This window comes from Myxocyprinus asiaticus, chromosome 42 (genome assembly GCF_019703515.2).
Source record: "Myxocyprinus asiaticus isolate MX2 ecotype Aquarium Trade chromosome 42, UBuf_Myxa_2, whole genome shotgun sequence".
In the NCBI taxonomy this organism is placed as follows: Eukaryota; Metazoa; Chordata; class Actinopteri; order Cypriniformes; family Catostomidae; genus Myxocyprinus; species Myxocyprinus asiaticus.
This window is the reverse complement of record NC_059385.1, coordinates 23,580,342-23,600,095: the sequence shown is the minus strand read 5'-3', so window position 1 is coordinate 23,600,095 and position 19,754 is coordinate 23,580,342. Positions and strand designations below refer to the sequence as shown.

The 19,754-nt window shown below is 40.1% G+C and overlaps 1 protein-coding gene across 1 annotated transcript; it reads left to right on the top strand.

Moving 5' to 3' along the window:
* The first annotated feature begins 432 nt into the window (after positions 1-432).
* Positions 433-19,754, top strand: LOC127432738 (GPI ethanolamine phosphate transferase 3-like). The gene is made up of 10 exons (XM_051684124.1): positions 433-677; positions 5,842-6,323; positions 7,138-7,281; positions 8,622-8,745; positions 8,864-9,023; positions 9,706-9,885; positions 10,308-12,159; positions 13,075-13,262; positions 13,550-13,620; positions 17,674-19,754. Coding segments are annotated over exons 3-10 (2,706 nt in total). The 5' UTR covers positions 433-677; positions 5,842-6,323; positions 7,138-7,280; the 3' UTR covers positions 17,804-19,754.

The window sequence follows — 19,754 nt, the reverse complement described above, 5'->3', positions numbered from 1 at the left end:
ATAAATAATTAAGTGGAAAGAAACGTTTTAAAGTAGAATGTTGCCTTTCTTCAAAGTACAAGTATAATGTTCCTTTAACATGTGGGTATGAAGCCAGAACAAATGCAGTGACGTTTTTAGAGACAGTTGGTTTGACAACTGTATTCTCTATTTAACAGAACCAGGAATTTTTGCATAGGACAAATTAAGCTTTGCAGATTTGGTTAAATATTTTACTCAGCATTGATTTGATGTTTTTTTCATTACTTCAACACAACATGAATAAGTCTTCAGGAAGGCCTCGTGAGATACACCCAAATCCCTCTTTCGTGCTAACTGCAGGCTATTTTCTATGTTACTATCAGTGTAAATCTAAGTGAAGTTGTGCCAACAAAGGACTTTTATTTTGACAACCAGTCTTTTATTTTGATAGTCTGCCTTCGTCTACAACCGTCAGCTCTGGCTGAACTGCGCATGTCAACGGAAGTGGAAACCGGGCTGCGAGATGACCAATAACAACAAAACCCACATGCAGTTTCGTTGCATGTTACTAGGTCTAGAACATCAACGAGACTGAAAAGATCCCTGCCAGATGTCGTTTATCCTGCGGTACTTTTGTCCTTCTGCAGTGGATGTGGTGTGTACATTTCCATTTCAGACTGAGCTGAAAAGAGAGAGGACAAACAGAGCGAAGCATGGTCAGTACTGTAAGCATACAACAGACACACACATGAATACAACAACAGCCACTGACCTGCCTTTATCCACCTTTATTTTTCTGCGAAACTAGGGCGCCGCCATTATCAACATTGAATGTGGACCACTTCCGGTATAAGCCACTAACAACTATTTGAGCTGTAAAAAAATACTACATTATGCTGCTTTATATTACAGGCTGGCAATACATTTCGACATGTTATTATCATTAATTACGATTTTCGTAAACTCATTGGTTTTTAGCGCATATAGTTTTATCGTATATCGCATTTTGTCTGTTTTATCATACACTGTTGCACACAAGCAGAATGAATGAAATCAGGTGCTGACAGGACAGTCCTCCACAAACTTTACACAACCAGCAGAGAGGAGAAAGCTGCTGGGAAAATGCTGCTTCAACTTTCTTTGCATTAAAACTGCATCTTGTTTCATCTTGGCAAAATAATAAACTCATTTTACTCTCAGTTCTTGTCAGAGAGCATTCTCTCTTTTTTAGCAGTGTATAGTAAACAGAAACGCAGATCACGCATTAAGCATGGCTTAATGAAACATCGCCTTTGGAAATAACTAAATAAAGGCATCATTGGAGGTTATGCAGGTACATATGAACGGAGGTTTACTTGGAGACAAGAAAGACTGCATCGTCACGATCTATGTAAAGAAAGAAGCAGATTTTCAATACACCACACAGCAACAAGTGAATGATTTACTTACACTTTTACTATAAATGCCGACATTAGAAAATGATCTGACATTGGCACATAATTCTGCTGTACATCCTGTGGTTGTGTGATAATTTATAAGACCATATCACTAAATTCTGGTATTATAACCTTCTAGTTATTTACACTGCGGTTAATGCCAGCGGAACTTTTTCAAATTTGCCGGAAATGCAGCCGCTGCTTACTTCCGTGTTGCTAAATAAGGTGGATAAATCTAAAGTGCACTATCCGTAGTATATACTAGTTTGGGCAGGGACACATACAGTTGAAGTCAGAAGTTTACATACACCTTAGCCAAATACATTTAAAATCTGTTTTTTACAATTCCTGACATTTAATCGTTGAAAACATTCCCTGTCTTAGGTCAGTTAGTATCACTACTTTATTTTAAGTTTACTAAATGTCAGAATAATAGTACAGAGAATTATTTATTTCAACTTTTATTCCTTTCATCACATTCCCAGTGGGTCAGAAGTTTACATACACTTTGTTAGTATTTGGAAGCATTGCCTTTAAATTGTTTAACTTGGGTCAAGCGTTTTGGGTAGCCTTCCACAAGCTTCTCACAATAAATTGCTGGAGTTTTGGCCCATTCCTCCAGACAGAACTGGTGTAACTGAGTCAGGTTTGTACGCCTCCTTGCTCGCACACGCTTTCAGTTCTGCCCACAAATTTTCTATCGGATTGAGGTCAGGGCTTTGTGATGGCCACTCCAATACCTTGACTTTGTTGTCCTTAAGCCATTTTACTTTGGAGGTATGCTTGGGGTCATTGTCCATTTGGAAGACCCATTTGCGACCGAGCTTTAACTTCATGGCTCATGTCTTGAGATGTTCCTTCAATATATCCACATAATTTTCCTTCCTCATGATGCCATCTATTTTGTGAAGTGCACCAGTCCCTCCTGCAGTAAAGCACCCCCACAACATGATGCTGCCACCCCCATGCTTCATGGTTGGGATGGTGTTCTTCGGCTTGCAAGCCTCCAAACATAATGATGGTCATTATGGCCAAACCATTAAATTTTTGTTTCATTAGACCAGAGGACATTTCTCCAAAAAGTAAGATCTTCGTCCCCATGTGCACTTGCAAACTGTAGTCTGGCTTTTTTATGGTGGTTTTGAAGCAGTGGCTTCTTCCTTGCTGAGCAGCCTTTCAGGGTATGTCGATATAGGACTCGTTTTACTGTGGATATAGATACTTGTCTACCTGTTTCCTCCAGCATCTTCACAAGGTCCTTTGCTGTTGTTCTGGGATTGATTTGCACTTTTCGCACCAAACTACGTTCATCTCTAGGAGACAGAATGCGTCTCCTTCCTGAGCGGTATGATGGCTGCGTGGTCCCATGGTGTTTATACTTAAGTACTATTGCTTGTACAGATGAACGTGGTACATTGAGGCATTTGGAAATTGCTCCCAAGGATGAACCAGACTTGTGGAGGTACACTGTTTTTTTTTTTTTCTGAGGTCTTGGCTGATTTCGTTTGATTTTCCCATGATGTCAAGCAAAGAGGCACTGAGTTTGAAGGTAGGCCTTAAAATACATCCACAGGTACGCCTCCAATTGACTCCAATTAGCCTATCAGAATCTAATTGCCTAAAGGCTTGACATCATTTTATGGAATTTTCCAAGCTTCTTAAAGGCTTAGTTAACTTAGTGTATGTAAACTTCTGGCCCACTGGAATTGTGATATAGTCAATTAAAAGGGAAACAATCTGTCTGTAAACAGTTGTTGGAAAAATTACTCATGTCATGCACAAAGTAGATGTGCTAAATGACTTGACAAAACTATAGTTTGCTAATATGAAATCTGTGGAGTGGTTAAAAAATTGTATATGTAAACTTCTGACTTCAACTGTATATGGAACATTTCATACATTACACATGGCACAAGCTAGGGAGGAAGTCCTAATAGTTCGTGTTTTTTCTTTTTTTTTTTTATTTAGTATGCATTACTTCTTGCAGTTCAGCATGGCTGACTGAGTTCGGAATGGCATACTACCATACTACTCCAACTTTTTCTGCCATAGACAAGACAGAAGTAGTAGGAGTAATATGTTATGCCATTCCGAACTCACACCTAATTAACTAGTAGCAGCATTTTTGGGCATCATTGAATCTGTTTATGTTGTCTAGAAAGGTAGCTTGCTAGTGAGTAGTAAATTACCTACATTCTAGCAGCAGTTTGTGCATCATAATATGCACTCATACTGTATAGAAAGGCAGCTTACTAGGGAGGGAGTAGTGAGTGTTACTTTTCTAGATGACAGGCATTTTGGACATCAGTGTATGTGCTTATGCTGTCTAGACAGGCAGCTCACTAGTGAGCAGACAGATGCGTACCTAGTGGACAGCAGTCTTGGGCAACATCGTGTACACTTATGCTGTCTACAAAGGCAGCTTGCTAATGGGTAGTAAGTTTTCTACTTTGTGTCTGCAGTTTTGGGCATCATCACTGCTTGGTAGGGAGTAGTGAGTGTGTTAGGCTACTTATCTAGTCGACAGCAGTTTTGAGCATCATTGAATGCGCTTATGCTTTATAGAAAGGCAGCTTACTAGGGAGTAATGAGGGTTGCTTAACTTATCTAGTAGACAGCAGTTTTGGGCATCAATGAATGCACTTATGCTGTCTAGAAAGGCAGATCACTAGTGAGTAGATAGTTGCGTACCTAGTGGACAGCAGTCTTGGGCAACATTGAATGCGGTTATGCTGTCCACAAAGGCAGCTTGCTAGTGAGTAGTGAGTTTCCTAATTAGTGTCTGCAGTTTTGGGCATCATCACTGCTCGGTAGTGAGTGTGTTAGGCTACTTATCCAGTAGACAGCAGTTTTGAGCATCATCGAATGCACTTATGCTTCATAGAAAGGCAGCTCGCTAGTGAGGAATGAGTGTTACTTATATAGTAGACAGCAATTTTAAGCTTCATTGAATGCACTTGCCTTACAAAGGCAGCTTGCTAGTGAGTAGTGAGTTACCTACTTGGTAGCAACAGTTTTGGGCATCATCTTACACACTTAAGCTTTATAGAAAGGTGGAACTCTGGTGAGTACTGAGTTACCTTGCCTGTAACAGCAGTTTTGGGCATCATCAGATGTGCTTATGCTGTCATGTAAGGCTGCTCACTAGTGAGCAGTGAGAGTGTTACTTATCTAGTAGACAGCAGTTTTGAGCATCATCGAATGCACTCTTATGCTTTATAGAAAGGCAGCTCGCTAGTGAGTAAAGAGTGTGTTACTATTGTAGTAGACAGCAGTTTTAGGCATCATCGAATCTGCTTATGCTGTATAGAAAGGCAGCTTGCTAGTGAGTGGTACTTATCTAGACAGCAGTTTTTGGGGATCAGCGAATGCGTTTATGTTGTCTAGAAAGGCAGATCACTAGTGAGTAGATAGTTGCGTACCTAGTGGACATCAGTCTTGAACAACATTGAATGTGTTTATGCTGTCCAGAAAGGCAGCTCAGTAGTGAGGGGTAAGTGTGTTATTTATAGTGGTCGACCGATAGTGGATTTTGCCGGTACGATATCTAAGGTGGTGGAAAAGGCCAATAACCGATTAATTGTCCAATAGTTTTAAAAATCGAGTTATAGTATTTAAAAAATATTGGCACCGATTAACCAGTAAAACCGATATATCGGTTTACTTCAAGTTACTTCCGTAATAGCAGTTTTGAGCACCATAGTGGCTCGATAGTGAGTAGTGAGAATTACTTAATTAGTAGAGAGCAGTTTTGAGCATTATCGAATGCACTTATACTTTATAGAAAGGCAGCTCACTATTGAGTAATGAGTGTGTTACTTGTCTAGTAGACAGCAGTTTTAGGCATCATCAAATGCATTTATCCTGTATAGAAAGGCAGCTCACTAGTGAATAGACAGCTGCAAACCTAGTGGACAGCAGTCTTGGGCAACATCCAGTGTGCTTACCCTTTCTAGAAAGGCAGCCCTGTGAGTAGTGAGTGTGTTACTTATCTAGTAGACAGCAGTTTTGAGCATCATTGAATGCACTTACGCTGTCTACAAAGACTAGCAAAAGCTTGCTAGTGAGTAGTGAGTTACTACTTAGTAGCTGCAGTTTTGGACATAATCATATGGACATGCTGTATAGAAAGGCAGCTCGATAGTGATTAATGAGTGTGTTACTTATGTAGTAGACAGCAGTTTTAGGCATCATTGAATCAGCTTATGCTGTATAGAAAAGCAGCTTGCTAGTGAGTATTACTTATCTAGACAGCAGTTTTTGGGCATAATTGAATGTACTTGTATTTTCTAGGAAGACCACTGGGTTTTAAAACACAGCCCATGTTTCTACTCTTAGAGGCCTTTTATAGTTCAGTGCAAGTGATGGTATGCTCAAATATACTGTTGATTTGATCTGTTGGTCTGATATGCATACACTCTCTCCATCTGTTCCCCTGGTCTAGAATGAAGAGACTTCCAGTCCTGGTCCCCCTCATCTGGGTCTGCTCAGTGTTCTATGCAGGCATCTTCCTGTTTGTGGGAGGCTTCCTTCTAGTCAGGCTGGAGGTGAACAGAACCAGCACCTGCACAGTTGTCTTATCTCCAGGAGCCCATGTGAAGGTTGATTTCTGCCTGAGCGAGCCTCGCTTTCGTCGGTCAGTGGTTCTGATCATTGATGCCCTCAAAGCAGACTTCACCCGCTATGACCCAGAGAACACAGCGCCCAAGGCGTTTGAGAATAAGCTGCTGGTTTTAGATGAGGTGGCATCATCACACCCCTCTCATGCGAGACTCTACACTTTCCGGGCCGATCCGCCCACCACGACCATGCAGAGGATCAAAGGCTTTACAACAGGTTCCCTGCCCACTTTCATTGACATGGGGAACAACTTTGCCTCCAATGCCATTCTGGAAGACAATCTAGTGCACCAGTTGGGTCAAGTGGGTGAGTGTTTCTGAAACAGAATTTTCCTTTCGTTCTTTTCGAAACCTGTCAAAAACACGTTCAGGTGAGATTTATTCCACAAATCATAAGAGAACAGTAAGAAATAAAATGTAACTAGAAAATTATGCCAATTTTAGGAACGTTATGATTTTTTGCATTTGTGTCATTATTTTCCTGACAAGTAAACATTTCTAAACCCTATTCTTATTACTGCAATGCAAAATAATAAATATAGCCTATATTATTTTAATTTTGAAGTATTTACACTTCATGGTAAAATGTGTTTGCCTTTATTATATGCAGATTTAAATAAAAAAAATATTATTTTCCTGTAATTAATAATGTAAAAGAAATTATTGGATTACAGTAATGAGATTCTAATGAGATTCACCTTTGAGAATAAAAGAAATATCTGGATTTATTATGGTAATGAGAATTTGGATAGAAATTCTTCGCTTGATTGTAATAATATATATTACAGGTATATTTTTTTTTCTCATGCAAAATGTAATTTCTTATTTTATTCTTTTGATTTTGGAGTGAAATGTGATCTGGGCATGTTTTTGTGTGTGTGTGTGTGTTTGTGTGTGTGTGAGATTCACCCATATATTTATTACATATAAAATATTACAGTAATCCTTTTCTGTTGTCACATGATTGGGGCTAATTAAATGTGTATAAATTGAGTAGACCAGCCCTTTTATTTAATTAAATGAATGAATCTGCATTTTCAAATTGAAATGTCTGTAGGGTTTAGGCTAGCTCTTCTCCTTGAGTGTCTGTTAATGGTCGTCTTTCTCCTCTTGGTTTAAAGGCAAGAGAGTTGTCTTTATGGGGGATGATACATGAGTGAGTCTCTTCCCCAAGAAGTTTCATAGATCTCTGCCCTTCCCCTCCTTCAATGTGAAGGACTTGCACACCGTGGACAATGGCATTCTCCAGAACATCTATCCTACCAGTAAGCAGAACGATTTGGCGAACTAGTTAGGATCCTGCTGCTTTGTTTACCTTTTAAATAGACATACACATCTCTGTTGTTTACACTGTAAATACAGAGTCTGAATTGCTTGTTCACACCTGGTAGTAGCATGCATCAAAAGGGCAGGGTCTTTGATTTTGTGACTACACAATAAGTCTGTTACAGCATTTTAATAAAGTACAAAAAAGTAAAAAAAGTAAAAAATAGATAAAAGCAAAATAAAGTCAACACTTTTACTTCTAAATATACTTCCTATCTCACGGCATATGTGACGTTTTGAGCGGGATGTTCATTGTTATTGTAGTCAAGTGCCAGTATTAACTAAGCTTTGGATATTTGATGTCATCGCACGTTGACATACGACAACCTGGAAAAGTTATGTGAAGTCTACAAATCATTTCTTCTACAAATTTTTCAATCGGACTGTTATTTTCTTTTAAAGCCGGCGTCACACTTGCTGATTTTTCCTCTGTTTTTCAGTCATAAGCTTCATTTACAAAATTGCCAACCAGTCGGAAGGAGTCCAGTCTCCCTGCTAAGTTAATGTCTCTGACAACTGGTAAAGCACATCCGACTTGTTAGAAAAAATCGTTCAGTCACTGGGGTGGGCTCTTGTAGTCGCATCAATTGGCCAATTAGCTTTTTCTTTCACTGAAAAACTGACAAGACATCAGGCTGATCTGAATGTTTTCATCACACTCAACTACACATCATCACAAATGCTGAGTGTAATCCATAGTTATTCTGTCACCAAGCGTTTTTCCTATGTTTTACTCCTACACTAAATTACTAATGAAATCGAATAGAAATAGTAGAAAGCGGAGACAGAACAGTCTGTTTCTGTTGAACGTAGATCCTTTACACACAGAAGCTGCTAATGGACGTGCACTTTCAACTGCAATCCTCGAGGGGATAAATACGCAACCACACACATTCACAGGGTAAAGTATGTACATCACATCCTAATTAAGTATATTACCAGCATTCATGTTCACACGACACTCCTGTTATTTCGACGAGTTGTTTGGAATTGGCTAGCATGATGCCAGCATAACCGGAAAAGTTTAAAACCATTGCTTTAGCGCAATGGATGATTGACAGGTGAAGAGGCGGTTCTTTGATGTTCAGTTTTCCTGAGGATATACAGTATTAGTTTTTATACTACAAATGCGATGTAGGTTCAAGAAAGAAAGTCATATGGCTTTGGAACAACATGAGTAAATGATGACAGAATTTTCATTTTTGGGTGAACTATCCCTTAAATGCCTGGTGAAAATGGGGTGAATGAGTGGCTAAGGGGTTTTATTTTCTCTACTCAGTGGAAGGGGATGATTGGGATGTGTTGATTGCTCACTTCCTGGGTGTGGATCACTGTGGGCACAGATTTGGCCCAGACCACCCTGCTATGGCTGAGAAACTTTCCCAGATGGATGGAGTCATCAGGTTAGCTGCAGCCTTTCCCTCAGCTGCCCATGTTCTGTCAAGTTGATACAGTTTTATTAAATCTTCTCAAATTTATTAATTCATTCCCCATCTGCTGCTGTCACACTGCTGACTGCAGGTCAGTGATAAAGCGTTTGAAGAATGACACTTTGTTGGTGGTGATGGGAGATCATGGAATGACAGACACTGGGGATCATGGTGGAGAGAGCCAGAAAGAGACAGACGCTGCCTTGTTTCTCTACAGTTCATCAACATTATTCCCAGCACCAGGCTCCCAGGTAAAAGAAACACTGTTATGATTTTCTGTATTTAATCATCTGTTACCAGTGGTGCCTCAAGGACATTTTTAATTGGACGGCCAGATGGGGACATTGAAAATCTTAGGTTGACACAGCAAAAAGACTTTATCCTGGCAGAATTTTAGAGTAAGCAACTGTATGTAGCTACTGACTGGTAAATATAGATATTCAACACTTGCTTAAGGTCTGTCAGGGAATCATTGCCTTTGAATTTCCAAGTGAAAATGATTGTTGCCAGAACACTACTGGTGCATGATTTACAGTTCCATAATAACAGCTACAGTGCTGTCAACTTGTGTTATATACAAGTGCAGGATCTTTAAAAAAAAGGATGCATTTTGTAAAAGCTTTAAGAATAAAACAACTCCCAAAAGACAATCTGACCACAAGACCTTGACAGTTTTTACTCTTTGTCAGTTTTTTTCCTATCCACAGCATGTGCATCTTTAATTCAGATGAGGAATAATGTTACAAATTGAAAAAAATAAATAAATGTATACTTCTTAATTAATAGTGTATCTTTTCAATTCATATCTGTTTTAAAATTAAAAAGAAAATATGCCAAATGTTTCTTCTCAAAGTTAAAATATGAGAAAAGAATGAAAATCAAGAAAAATAAAACCCCTTATTTTTATTTGTTTCTTTAACACTTGCATTGTAGGTAGAACCTGAGGTCGTTCCTCAGACTGATCTGGTACCAACATTGGCATTGCTACTGGGAGTCCCCATTCCCTATAGCAGTGTGGGCCAGATTCTTCTGCCTCTTTTTCCTCAGAATGGCTCCCAGAGTGTACCAACAGGACTCAGCCAAGCAGAGGCACTGTGGATTAATGTGAAACAGGTTAGAGGAATTTATATTGGTCTGCATGCTTACTGTGTGTTTAGGCTTAATTATACTGTATACTATGGGGTTGAAAACTTTGAGACCACAGAGTAAACAAAATGCATTTTGGAACATTCTCAGATCATGATAATGTTTTTAATATACTTGTGGAGTCCATACCAGCTTGAGCACATTCTGCCATGAAAGCAAATACGTCCAAGAAATTCTGAAATTTACATAAAACGTTCAATTACACTTTTCACTCATTGTTAGGCTCAGATTAGAAAAGATTGCAAAATAGAAGAATTTTCACCAGGGATCTCAGATTTTGGATGCCACGGAATGTACACTTTGCACTTAGTCTGAATATTTTTGTGTAATTGTGCATTTGCAGTGAAAGAGTGTAACAAAATCTGTCTGATTAATTCATTTCTCTGAAGGTGAACCGCTTCTTGGAGACCTACTCTAATATGGCCAAAGACATACCACCAGACAGTCTGTCTCGGCTGCAGGCTGACTTCTCCAACATTTCCTCTCAGTACTTGGCCGCTGTCCACAAGAGTCATCTACCCCCTCCTGAGCTAGTCGTCTCCATGCAGAACTATTTGACAGCTGTCAGGGAGACTTGTAGAGCCTCCTGGGCCCGTTTCAACCCTTTCAAAATGGCTGCAGGGCTCCTAATATTGGGGGTTGCCTGTATGTTGTGTTACATCCTTTCTGAGTTATCTTATATTGTAATTCAAGATGGCTTGTTAAAGATGCTGATTCTCTCAGGGTTGGTGGTAGGTCTAGTAGTAGCTGCTGGTCAGCTGTTTTCACAAGGTTATTTGGAGCTTTCTTGGTGTTTGGGAGCTGCAGCACTTTCATCTGAGGTTTTGTTTCTATGGTGGGCTCGTGGAGTTTCTCCGAAAGGTAGGTGGACTCATTCTCGGCTCCTCACACCGGCCCTGCTGGTGCTTTTCTTGCGCTGTGCCTCCTTGCTCTCGGACAGTTACGTTAGCTACGAAGGCCATGTGGTTACCTTCTTACTCTTCATGTTGAGTGTATATGTTCCTCTCTGCCTCAACTGGGATGGACTCCTGGTGCCATTTCCCCCACCAGATACCCAAAAGGTCCATCGGCTGCTCCCAATAGCATTGCCATCTTCAGTGGTAAGGCGGGAGGCCACCATCTTGTTGGTGTGGTTGGCGCTGCTGGTGGGATCGTTGTACCTCTCCCTGTTCTTTCACAACTGCCGAGAGGAGCAGGGCACCTGCCAGCCCTCCACTTTTCTCTCCCCACTCTCACGTATACAGGACAACCAACTGCGTAATGTCCACTACGTGATCTCTGTGGCCTCACAAGCCATGTGGGTTTACCTTCTTCATTGCTGGCTCAGACATTATGGAAACCTTAACTGTTCCAGTGTGACTGCGTTCTCAGCCTGCTTCCTTTTACCTCTGGCCTGTGTTTGCATGTGGTTGCGCTGGGCAGTGAGCGCCACCCCAGAAGACACCTTCCGACACCTGACCGAGCTGATCGACCTGGCCTGGGTGTTTTTGCCACGGGGCATCTTCTGCCTCCTGGGCCTGGGGCTCCTGCTGTTGTGGTTGGATCCTATGACTGTGTTCCTTAAGACTCGAAAACCACTGAACTCTCTGGGAACATCCTTACCGCCCCCCAAGTACCGAGCCAGCACGGGCATCAGTCCGCAAGCTGAACTACATCACCTCATACCACAGCTATATCAGCGTATCCGACACTCACTGGAAGACGGGGGCACAGAGGACAGTGAAGCGAACAGCAGGCCAGCCGTGGAGGCATATGGACTGGGCACGGTGTACTCAGCCCCCCTTGTCCTGCTGTGCGGGCTTCTGGGGCTGGCACTCCTGCTGCTCCACCCTGAGGGAATGTCCATTGCGTTTCTCCTGCTTCTGCTGGAGGCCGGAGCTGTGCTGCACATCCATGCCTGTAGCACAAACCTCTCCAGCCTGCATAGACATTCCAGTAAGAAGCAATCCAATACTACACCTTATGCTTTATGTAGTTATTGCCATAAGTGGATATACACTTCTATCCTTGAACCAATTCTTCCCTCTTTACTCTCAGATGACTTCAGTGTACCATGGGTTCCAGTAGTTTCATGGTCTTTGGGGGCTGCCCAGTTTTTCCATGCAACAGGACACCTCCCAACCTTTCCTTCCATCCAGTGGGGTGCTGCATTTGTGGGCTTTCCTCAGGGTCACACAGGCACTGTAATTCCTGCCTTACTGGTGACCCTCAACACCTTCTCCTCTCATATCATCTTTGCAGGTACGCATGACCTTAGCATAGGTGTAGGGATACACCCAACAAGATTCACATTGTTTTTGTTTCAGTATCAGCATTCCTGTCAACCAAACTTAGCCCTATCCCTTAAAGGAATAGTTGACCCAAAATTTCTTTCCATACAATGAAAGTGAATGGGAAAGAAGGCTGTTGCATACTAAAAATGATCCCCCCCCCCCCAAAAAAAAGCATCATAAGGAGCTGTTCAGAAAAAAACATGTTATTATAAAATAGAGAAGTAGCACAACGAATGGAACAGAATGCAGGTGTCTCAAGACTTTAAAAGTTGAAGTTCTTTTAACTTCACACAGCGTCTTAAAAATGCGGCGCTCATGTGCGAGACACTGAAAAAACAGCGAGACACAATGCTATGGTCAAAGATGTATATCCAGTGCATGTTTACATAGAAAACAATTTAAAAACAGTCCAGGTGGGTCCAAAAAACACGTTAATGTGAACGGCCCTAAGAGTGCGATTAAAAGTAATCCAACTTGTGAGCTATATTTCATGACTTTTGAAATCATATAGTTTTGTGTGAGGAACAGTCTAATATTCAGTGTCTTGATGCGCCACATTTGAATGTACGTAAATGTAAATGAGATTTAAGGGCTTTAAATCAAAGAGCTATGATTGGATTAGAATGTTGTTCCATGAAATTGTCCTACTTGTGTAAATATTTAAGCATATGGAAATGGTTAAATGCTTGAATGCCCACATTACTTTACATTTCACTGATTTACATGTTCTGTTAAGCAGCCAAGTTGCTTTTGGCTGCTTTCACAGTTTTGTGAAGGGATATCACATGAATACGATTAATGAACACAGGCAAATCATGCATACTTTAATCAGCCATTCGTTTTTAAAATTCTCCATTATCACGGTGCTATTTTGTGCATGCAGTTGGCTGTCCACTGTTGTTGTTCTGGCCTCTGGTGTGCGAGGTGCATGGGGCTCCATCTACATGCTCAGCGGGAGGGGAGGAGAATGAAGATGCTGTCATGGAGATGAGACTGAGAGAAAACCCTCAGAAGTTCAGCTCGTCTCTCCTGCAGCTCGCTGCACGCTACCTCTTTGTGAATGGAGCGCAGGTGCGTTCAAATTAGGCTTACATCAATAAGACTTCATGCGCACACAAACACGCACAGATCTGTGATGTCTGAAGATTTACCCTGTTATCATTGTCCTCTGTAGAGACATATTTAGGTATGAATGCATGTGTATAATAGCATTTACGGACTCTTGTGGTTTCATGTATTGTAGAATCATGGTTGGATTGTAACTTTACAAGTGCAAGCATATGAAAATTTGTCAGTTTTGAAAAAAATTGTTTTGCATAAAAACATAGATGTAAAGTCCTCACTTGTTTACCTTTTAGGTTTTTGCATCAGTTTGTGCTGCAGCTATCCTCAGAAGACACCTCATGGTCTGGAAAGTTTTTGCACCCAAGTAAGTTTCCATCTCTAAAGCCCTGTACACACATGCAGTGACTTCCTGTGACAAAGCAACTAGATCATTTTCAGTGATTCATGATTCATTAGATTCATTTTCAGTGAGAGCTGGTGACTTCCGGCGACACGTGCGACCTCTGGCGACAAGATGTGGGCGTGGCGAGCAACATGATAAAGTTTAACTTTATGCAAATGAGGAGTGACTTTCGGGAGTGACAACCATTAGGAGTGAAGAGGGTGTCAGTGGCGCTCACGATACCCATTTCCTTTGAGGTAATGGAGTTGAGTGCAGGCGAGACGGAGAAATTTCTGTTAGCGATTTTACTGTTCTGTTTGATTTGTTTGTAACCGCATATATGGATATAATTTTAAAATGCGTGGAAAAGAAAATGTAGGCAGCTGGAGTGAGTTTGAATCAAACATTGATATATTTTTCATCTTATTAATGATATAATGCATTGAGCACTACCGCAGCTCTTATTAAAACTGCAGATTCCATGTCAGAATATCTCATCTGTGATCAGATTTTCAAGAGATATGGCCAGACGTGCAGTCCACCAATAACGTTAAAGTGTCAGCAGCAGGAATGCCCACGAGCAACTTCACAGAACATAGACAAGCAACTTCAAGCGATAAAGTTGCTGCGTGTATGTACGGGGCTTTTCACGTTGTTTCTCTTACTCTCATTTGCATATTTTTTTCATCCATCTAATCAAACCTTTTTCTTTTTTAATTTACTGTTTAAAATAAATCTCAATATGTTACTATTGCATAAATGTCGACTATATCAGGATTTACCAACCCATGGCCCTGTCAGTAAAGCTCAAGTACCCCTTTACACCAAACAAGAATTATGTTCTTTTTAACTCGTAATATATGGGTTACTAAATACAGAATTAGTGTTTATTTTATTACAAATTATATTTAGGGTTTTTTGCTTTCTTTTCTGAACTGGAAAAAAGAAACACAATATGTGTAATTTCTGTGCCACTAGTGCCAATGAACAAAATTGCAAAAATAAACATAGTTTTCAAACAGCTTTCTGAATATACCCTGTCTGCCTTTGAACAAAGAAATTGATAGTCCCACCACAAATTCAATGGTGCTGTTGGGCTGGACGGGTCGCACAAAACAATATATTGTTTATAGAACCATAAAGACAGTGTTTACAGTTTGAGAAAATTGGTGCACAAATGGCTTACTTACAGTTGTCATTGGGATAGAAGTATTTACATTTAGAAAAAATTACACAAGCTTTAATCATGTTTTGATATTGCATTGACAGCCCTAATATTTTTAAAGGGGTCATGAACTGCCTTTTTTTAAATTTTGTACTGTTCTCTGAGGTCCACTTACAGTGCATCCGGAAAGTATTCACAGCGCGTCACTTTTTCCACATTTTGTTATGTTACAGCCTTATTCCACAATGGATTAAATTCATTATTTTCCTCAAAATTCTACAAACAATACCCCATAATGACAACGTGAAAGAAGTTTGTTTGAAATCTTTGCAAATTTATTAAAAATAAAAAACAAAACAAAAATCACATCTACATAAGTATTCACAGCCTTTGCCATGACACTCAAAATTGAGCTCAGGTGCATCCTGTTTCCACTGATCATCCTTGAGATGTTTCTACAACTTGATTGGAGTCCACCTGTGGTAAATTCAGTTGATTGGACATGATTTGGAAAGGCACACACCTGTCAATATAAGGTCCCACAGTTAACAGTGCATGTCAGAGCACAAACCAAGCCATGAAGTCCAAGGAATTGTCTGTAGACCTCCGAGACAGGATTGTATCGAGGCACAGATCTGGGGAAGGGTACAGAAAAATTTCTGCAGCATTGAAGGTCCCAATGAGCACAGTGGCCTCCATCATCCATAAATGGAAGAAGTTTGGAACCACCAGGACTCTTCCTAGAGCTGGCCGCCCGGCCAAACTGAGCGATCGGGGGAGAAGGGCCTTAGTCAGGGAGGTGACCAAGAACCCGATGGTCACTCTGACAGAGCTCCAGCGTTTCTCTGTGGAGAGAGGAGAACCTTCCAGAAGAACAACCATCTCTGCAGCACTCCACCAATCAGGCCTGTATGGTAGAGTGGCCAGACGGAAGCCACTTTTCAGTAAAAGGCACATGACAGCCCGCCTGAAGTTTGCCAAAATGCACCTGAAGGACTCTCAGACCATGAGAAACAAAGATTGAACTCTTTGGCCTGAATGGCAAGCATCATGTCTGGAGGAAACCAGGCACCGCTCATCACCTGGCCAATACCATCCCTACAGTGAAGCATGGTGGTGGCAGCATCATGCTGTGGGGATGTTTTTCAGCGGCAGGAACTGGGAGACTAGTCAGGATCGAGGGAAAGATGAATGCAGCAATGTACAGAGACATCCTTGATGAAAACCTGCTTCAGAGTGCTCTGGACCTCAGACTGGGGTGAAGGTTCATCTTCCAACAGGACAACGACCCTAAGCACACAGCCAAGATAACAAAGGAGTGGCTACGGGACAACTCTGTGAATGTCCTTGAGTGGCCCAGCCAGAGCCCAGACTTGAACCCGATTGAACATCTCTGGAGAGATCTGAAAATGGCTGTGCACCGACGCTCCCCATCCAACCTGAAGGAGCTTGAGAGGTCCTGCAAAGAAGAATGGGAGAAACTGCCCAAAAATAGGTGTGCCAAGCTAGTAGCATCATATTCAAAAAGACTTGAGGCTGTAATTGGTGCCAAAGGTGCTTCAACAAAGTATTGAGCAAAGGCTGTGAATACTTATCTACATGTGATTTTATTTAATTTTTTTCTTCATTTTTTATTTTTAATAAATTTGCAAAGATTTCAAACAAACTTCTTTCACGTAGTCATTATGGGGTATTGTTTGTAGAATTTTGAGGAAAATAATGAATTTGATCAATTTTGGAATAAGGCTGTAACATAACAAAATGTGGAAAAAGTGAAGTGCTGTGAATACTTTCCGGATGCACTGTATAATGTTATCAAGATTTTTACATCAAAAAACATCATAATTTAGAAGTAATCTAAAGTATTTTCTGTCCTGTTTTGACCCCCCTCATCATAACACCGTTTGAATAGGTGTGGCGGATTGTAAACGCCCACTGGTATGATTGGCTAACAGTTTTGCATATTTAAAAAACCTTTGCTTCTATGATTAGGTCCCAAAGTTCTGAAGGACAGCTGTGTGCCCACCGATGTAAACTTCTGCATGTATGTTTGACAGCCTACATCCTTCATAGATGGACGCTGCTGTGATTTAGGTTAAAAATGCATAAATACTCAGTACATATCAAATGATCTGTAATAACAGACAAAGCAATTGTGACCACGTAATAAAAACAGTTACTCACACTTGTGTGGTGCGACATTACTGTCGGATCCAATATAGTCGGCACAGCATCGTCTTTTAGTTTCAGTATTTCTGAAAATCCTGCATCGAATTGTGCCTTGTTTGTAAACGAATCTGCGGTAAAATGAAGTGAACAAAGGACCAAGTTCTTACTGACGCGGTCTGGAACTTCATTAAAAATAAAGTTCATCCACTCTTTCCTAATGTTGGGATCAGAAGGAAGGCAATGCAAAGACTGTGTTTTTCCACAACTTGGCAATGCACAGCGTCTTGTTGTCTTCGGAGCCATCTTTATCGTTTGGTTTCTGCGTAGACCTGCGTTTGCCTCTCTCGTTATTTACCTACTACATGCGTGAATCGGTGGGCGGGGCTAAACAGGCAGTGATGTAGAAGCAGGCGTTGATCATCCTCTGCGGAGGCGGTGTTTAGCCACACTATTACGTAATAAAGTGGCACATTCCACATCCTGTCGTTTTGGCAGATTGGCTTCAATATAAGCTGTTTTTAGACTAACGAGAAATTTTTGAGTTCTGAAACTTACAGGATGTTTTTATAGTACAATGACCTCTTATATGTCAAAAGATCAAGGGAATTTTGATTTCTCAGTTAATGACCCCTTTAAGTGTTACTTTTTGTTTTGTGGATTTAGCAAAGCAATTATGATAATTATCTTTATCTTTTCCACAGACTGATGTTTGAGGCATCTGGCTTCATCGTGGGAAGTGTGTTTGTGATGTTGGGGGTCACCATGGTGATGAGGGTGGACATGGCAGTGGGCAGTATGTTTAAGAAACTCCTCCCTCAGAACTCCAGGTAGCACTTGCTACTCTGACCACACCCCTTTTCCCTACAAGCCTATTTTGCCTATCTAGAACTCTTCAGAGATGTGGAGATATTTAGCCATCATCTTCAACTCCACTGCTATCCATATGGATGGAAACAAGATTTTTGTATCTGACTGCATCTAATTTAGACCAGAGAGGTCTAAAGTTTATCCTCATCTTCGAACAAGTGAGAGAAATAGAAAAAATGGAATTGCTTTAACGAAACTGCAACAGTCAGTATGCCTTTACGAGCTATTGAACCGGTGGCCTTTGTTGCTCTGCTGCCTTTGTACTGAAAAAGAGAGACGATTGTCTGTGCATGCCTTTTTACTGCCGCAAGGTTTTAATGTTCCACACATGTATTTTTGGGAGGATTATAATTAATTAGATTGAAGGGCTACATGAAATCCACAGTGTTGCAATGGCATGTTTGAACTGGGAGAAACGATTCTGTTCAAACATTCAAGGAAACAAGCACATGCTCTAGGGCATAATTTTTAGCTATGGATTAACTATTCATAAAATTAAATTTTAAGGGTTTTTATGTAATTTTATTCTACTCACCTTTATTGCTTGAAAGTTGATCGATATGCAAAAGCTCTTGGTTCGTGCTAACCCTGTGGCATTCTGTTCATTCCCTAGCAATAACTGCCAAAGCATTCAGTGTAATTGGTTCAACCCTATGTACAGTGGGCCCCAAAAAATATTTAGACACTTTTAGACACTTGACACACTTAAAAATGTATGATATTTTATTTTATTTTATTTTATTTTTTTATTTTTTTGCATTAAAAACAAAATATCAAACCAAGTGGCTTCTACAAGACCTTGCCTCCAAACTACTTTCTAAAGTAATTTTTTGAGCTATGACTTTTAACAAACTGGTCTCAAAATACATTTTTTGTGAATGTATGAAGACAATTGTACTTGCAGAGTAACCACAGGTGTGCATTATATTAATTATGGACATGTCCCACTAACTTTGACAACCAGAAAGCGTACAAATATTTGTCTAACTTTTAAACAAAATGCAAAATGCAAACTTATTTTGTGAAATGTTATATTTCTGTAAAATGAATGCCACCTGGTTTGATATTTTGTTATATATAACACAGACATTTTTAGTGTGGGTTAAGTGTCCAAATACAAATATTTTGTTTGTCCACCATATGTGTTTTTCACTTTTTTTAAATAGATTTTTCTATTTTGGCTAGGTAAGCTCTTCATCCAGGTAACAGGTCACTAGCTTTAACAGTTGCCTTGATTGTTGTTCATGAATTAAATTTGTTCATTCAATTTGCATCAACTGTTATTTATTTAGTTTTCATATTTAGTTCATTAATGGATTAAATGATTTTACTGATCTCATTTTTGAGAGAGAAATGCATGGGAAATAATTACATCATGTGCTCAGGTTAATTTAGCAAAAATGCAATAGTAGTATTCTGTGATGCATGGTGCAATTTTTTTAAAGCAAAATACTGTAAAGCCATATGATGGCTTTTAATAATGTCTTAATATGTTGAAGTTTAATTTTAGAATCTGTGAAATAATATTAATTGTCTTAAAATTAATCAAGGGGAGAAACTAAATAAAATATTTTGTACAATTTGAATTGCTCATTTGTGTGTGTTGCATTCTGGTGCCTTTTGTGATTTGTTTACAGGATCAGCTGTCAGCCTGCAGAGCGCACTGTTTTATCTAAAAACGCCACAACATCCTTTGAAATCTGATTCGTTCTTAGGCCTAGCAATAAGTGCATGGGTTAGTGCTAGATCCAGTTTATTTGTCACTTGATCTCTCTTTCCAAATATTCTAAGTCAACACTTTGTTATATTAACTTTTTTTTTTTAGCAGTCAGGAGGCAGAAGATGAAGTGATGATAAAAATGAGCAGAGTCTGACTTAGTCTGATCAAAAACATTCAAGTGTGTTATTTCAATAA